General features: G+C 44.5%; 1 protein-coding gene across 1 annotated transcript; it reads left to right on the forward strand.

The window, feature by feature from the left end:
* Window positions 1-1,759: 1,759 nt before the first annotated feature.
* PtA15_5A102 (uncharacterized protein) lies at window positions 1,760-2,711 on the forward strand (the record flags this gene model as incomplete). The annotated part of the gene is made up of 3 exons (XM_053168830.1): window positions 1,760-2,161; window positions 2,238-2,483; window positions 2,571-2,711. The coding sequence occupies 3 exons, from the start codon at window positions 1,760-1,762 to the stop codon at window positions 2,709-2,711; spliced, it is 789 nt and encodes a 262-aa protein (XP_053020087.1).
* Window positions 2,712-3,780: the final 1,069 nt, after the last annotated feature.

Genomic DNA, 3,780 nt, shown 5'->3' on the forward strand with positions numbered 1-3,780 from the left:
ATGGAGCTTGTGCATTGACGGGAGGATTTGGTGGGGTGGCGAGTTTTCCGATGTTTAGTTTGCCGTCTTGCAAATCCCGTGCCAAGGTGCAACAGTTGGATGCCCAGTGGCCCGATTGTCCGCAGTAATTGCACTCCGCTCCCTTGTCCGCCATTTGACTCGTTGTTGGTGCGGTGTCTTTGTAAGCAAGTGCGTTTGCCAGCGCCTTTGTTCCAAAAGTTTGGTTGCGAGTGGTAGTTGTCGGTCGATTTTGCCGAGTGGACGTCCGACTGGTCGTTCGGCCTTGTTGCATGTGATTAATGAGGATTGGATTGTCAGAGGATCCAGTGTGTAATTCCCCTTCGACCTGGGTGATTTGTGCGCAGACCGTGTCGAGGGTGGGGATAACTGTCGAGGTGTTGAGTCGATGATTTAGGTTGTTTCGGAAAGAGTTTTTGTCAACATCGATCGGTGGACAAATAATGAATTGTAGTATCAAACCAAACAGTTCTTCGGTTGCAACCTTCTTTTGTTGGAATTCCTGGAATTGGGCTAGTAATTTGTCATTCAATGGTTGGCGTTCCAATTGGTAGAAATCGCGGAGTTTGCCGATGAGGGTCAGTTTGTTCTGGTGATTGTTCCTCTTGCACTGTGTCTCGAGTTTTTCAAAGATGTTCTTGGGCTGACGCAGAGAGTTTACTACTCCTTGGAGCTTCTTTTCAACTGAACCTTGGAGTAATATGACAACCGCTGGTTCCTGTTCATCGTCGACTAACATCCAGTTGGTAGATTTTGATAGGAAGTTTTCTTGCCGGAAGACAAAATCAAGTGTTGTATTGACCTGTCGCTCCCAGGCCAAGTAGTTCTCCCTGCTGAATTGGAGGTACTCTACGTCGGAGTGAATGGAGCGATGTAGAGCCATGGGATCCTTCATGAATTGCTTCTGATGTGGTGAGTATGCCGGCGTCATGTTGGCTATCAACTGTTCCTGTTTGACGTGTGGGGGTTTGTCGCGATTTTCCTTGATGTGATCGGTGATTTTGTTGACAGCTTCAATGATGTCGTCAATCTTCCCCTCGAGTTTGATGTGTTTGAAGTTGAGTGCACCAATCAGGTCACAAGTCTCGCAATTGCTGAGTTGAAGTGCCCAAAAATTCGAGTCGGCATTGTTGAATTGCTGAATAATTTGTTCATTTGTCAGATCCCCAACGTTGGTTTGACTGATGGGTGTTATGTTGACCAACGGGGAGCTGGATCTCTCTTGTGGTGCAGCTGATTTTCCTTTTGAGGTTGAGCCCTGGCGTTTCGACATGGTTAGCAGTTGGTAAGGCTGGCTTTTAACCTATAAGGAAGCGGAACAATGATAAGGATCCGCGACTGGTTGAAGAGCAGATGAGAGATGAGGTCTTCAACCAGCCGCGAGTACAGGCCCTATATATATACAAAGTATATGGACTACTAGGTTATGGAACTTGGTGATGAGAAAAAATAAACGATAAAAATAGAAATAGACATGACTGGAAAATAGAAGATAAATAAAGTTCGACATGTTGACACTCCCTAAACTCTACACCCCCGACGTCTTGAGGGACTTTGTTAAGTTCGGGGTCGCTTTCGCGAGTTCACCCCCGAAGTCTCGAGGGACTTGGTTAAGTTCGGGCGCGAGCACGGGAGGGACAGTTCGATCCGCTGGACTCCAGGAGAAAACAAACCACAACCAAACACCAAACACCAAACACTGCCCCCACTGAGCAACAACAACCAAAACAATACACGCAAGATGATGCCTACTCCAGTGCCACCCTCACCCTCAGAACTGGCGATCCCAAAGGTACTTTTCAAGGGCAAGATGGTCTCCGGCAAAAAATCTAACTCGCCCTTCTTCGTCCATCAACGCCACAAACAGAGTCGATCGATCGAACAATTAAAAAACACGTCCTCAACAACAACAGAAACTATCACATCCTCAGAACGAAGGGACAGCAATCTCATGAAACAGAAAAATAATCCCCAAGGTTCAGCCCCTCATCCGCTGCTCAACAAATCCCTCGCTCTCCTGCTCTCCGGGTTCCGTTACTCCCTCTTCATCCTCCTCCTCAGTATCTTACTCAGCCGCATGATCACCGAACATTGGCTATGGGGATACAACGGAAAATGGGCGAAACTAAGCTACTACTTTCCGGTCAGTATCTCTCCTCTCCATCTTATGAATCCCAAGAACTGTTACAAACCTGCCTGTTTTATTTTCGGTATTACAGGGGCCACAGGAGTCGTTCACGATCGAGAGATTGGCGTTGCACGACGGCGTCAAGGACCCCTCCAAGCCCATCCTCCTCTCAATCAACGGGAACGTCTATAATGTCAACTCCAATCCTGGCATGTATGGTCCCGGTGGCTCGTATCATCATTTCGCCGGACGAGATGCCAGTCGTGCTTTCGTTACTGGCTGCTTCAAAACCGGCCTCACTTTCGACCTCAGAGGACTAGACCAACGGCAGCAGAAAGTCTGCCTCCTTCTCGCCCTTCTTCCCCTACATATACCACTTTGATCTGTGTCGGCTTTTTGCTGATTCACTGCTTCTTACTGACAGTCCTTGGATTATTGGACCAATTTCTTCGAAAACTCGCCCAAATATTTTAAAGTTGGCAACCTCATCCTGCCCGATTTAGAGCAATCCAACACTCCGATTCCGAAGGATTGCGACCCGAAAACCGAAGGCGGTGCGATCTGAGCTTTCATCACATATTTATCCATGTATGCATATGGCAAAAAGACAGAGTTTTTTTTGATAGATAGACAGGTGGATATCCTTCAAAAACAAACTCATAGACTTGCTTCTTTTGTGCGTGTTTCTTGCTGTACCCCATCATCTTTTTCATCACTTTTCTGTTATATATATCTGGTCTGGTCGTTCATGATCATTTGATCGCAAAAGTATCCCTGTGTTGTATTCATTATATTATGTATGAATTAATTCCTCCTTTGTTCCTCTCCTTATTTGATTTTCTATCTAATTCCTTCTCAGTTTTTTTTTTTTTTTTTGATTCGCCTTTCTTATCTCTGTTACATTATAAATTCATATTTGCCTTTACTTTGCTGTGCGGGAACAAATTCTTTCCACACAATTATTGGTGTTATCCCGACGTCGCAGCTCTCTCGTGCCGAGCTTGACTAGCCTCCCCGAGGAGGCGCGCAAAGCACCTCCGAAGCAGAAGTTTACCTCCAATGTCACGCCATTGCCCCTACAGACTTGCAATTTTCTTGTAAAAAAACACATATTTTCTTTTCAAAAATTTTCTACAAATGTAGTGGAGCACTGGAGGACTTCCCTTTGGTTTAAAGTACCAGCTAAATGCTATTTTCTATTTCTATTTTCTATTTTCAAAGGGGAGAAAAAGCAGTTTCTATGCTAAGAAATAGAAAATAGAAAATAGCCTGCTTTCTAAATTGGCAGGTAGTCCTCCAGTATGTTGTTAAAAAGAAAACTGAGTAGAGAAACTTGTAGACTTTTATGTCAGCTTTTTTTACCAACCTTACCCTCATTCATACTGGTTCAATCCATTTTTCATGAAGTGATGCTCAAATTTTTTTGAAGTTGCAAAATTTGAAAATTTCCAGGCTCTTGGATTCCTGAAGGTTGGATAATACAGCATCTCACAGGCCTTCTGTCTAAATGTACATTATTTATTTTAGAATATGAAGCTTTTGAATTGGATTTTATTGACACCCACAGTAAATAGCTTCAGAGGTCACTACACTCCACTGAGGAGGGATTTGTGTTTAGTTTTCCTTATGCCTGC

Source organism: Puccinia triticina, chromosome 5A, assembly GCF_026914185.1.
Source record: "Puccinia triticina chromosome 5A, complete sequence".
Classification (NCBI taxonomy): Eukaryota; Fungi; Basidiomycota; class Pucciniomycetes; order Pucciniales; family Pucciniaceae; genus Puccinia; species Puccinia triticina.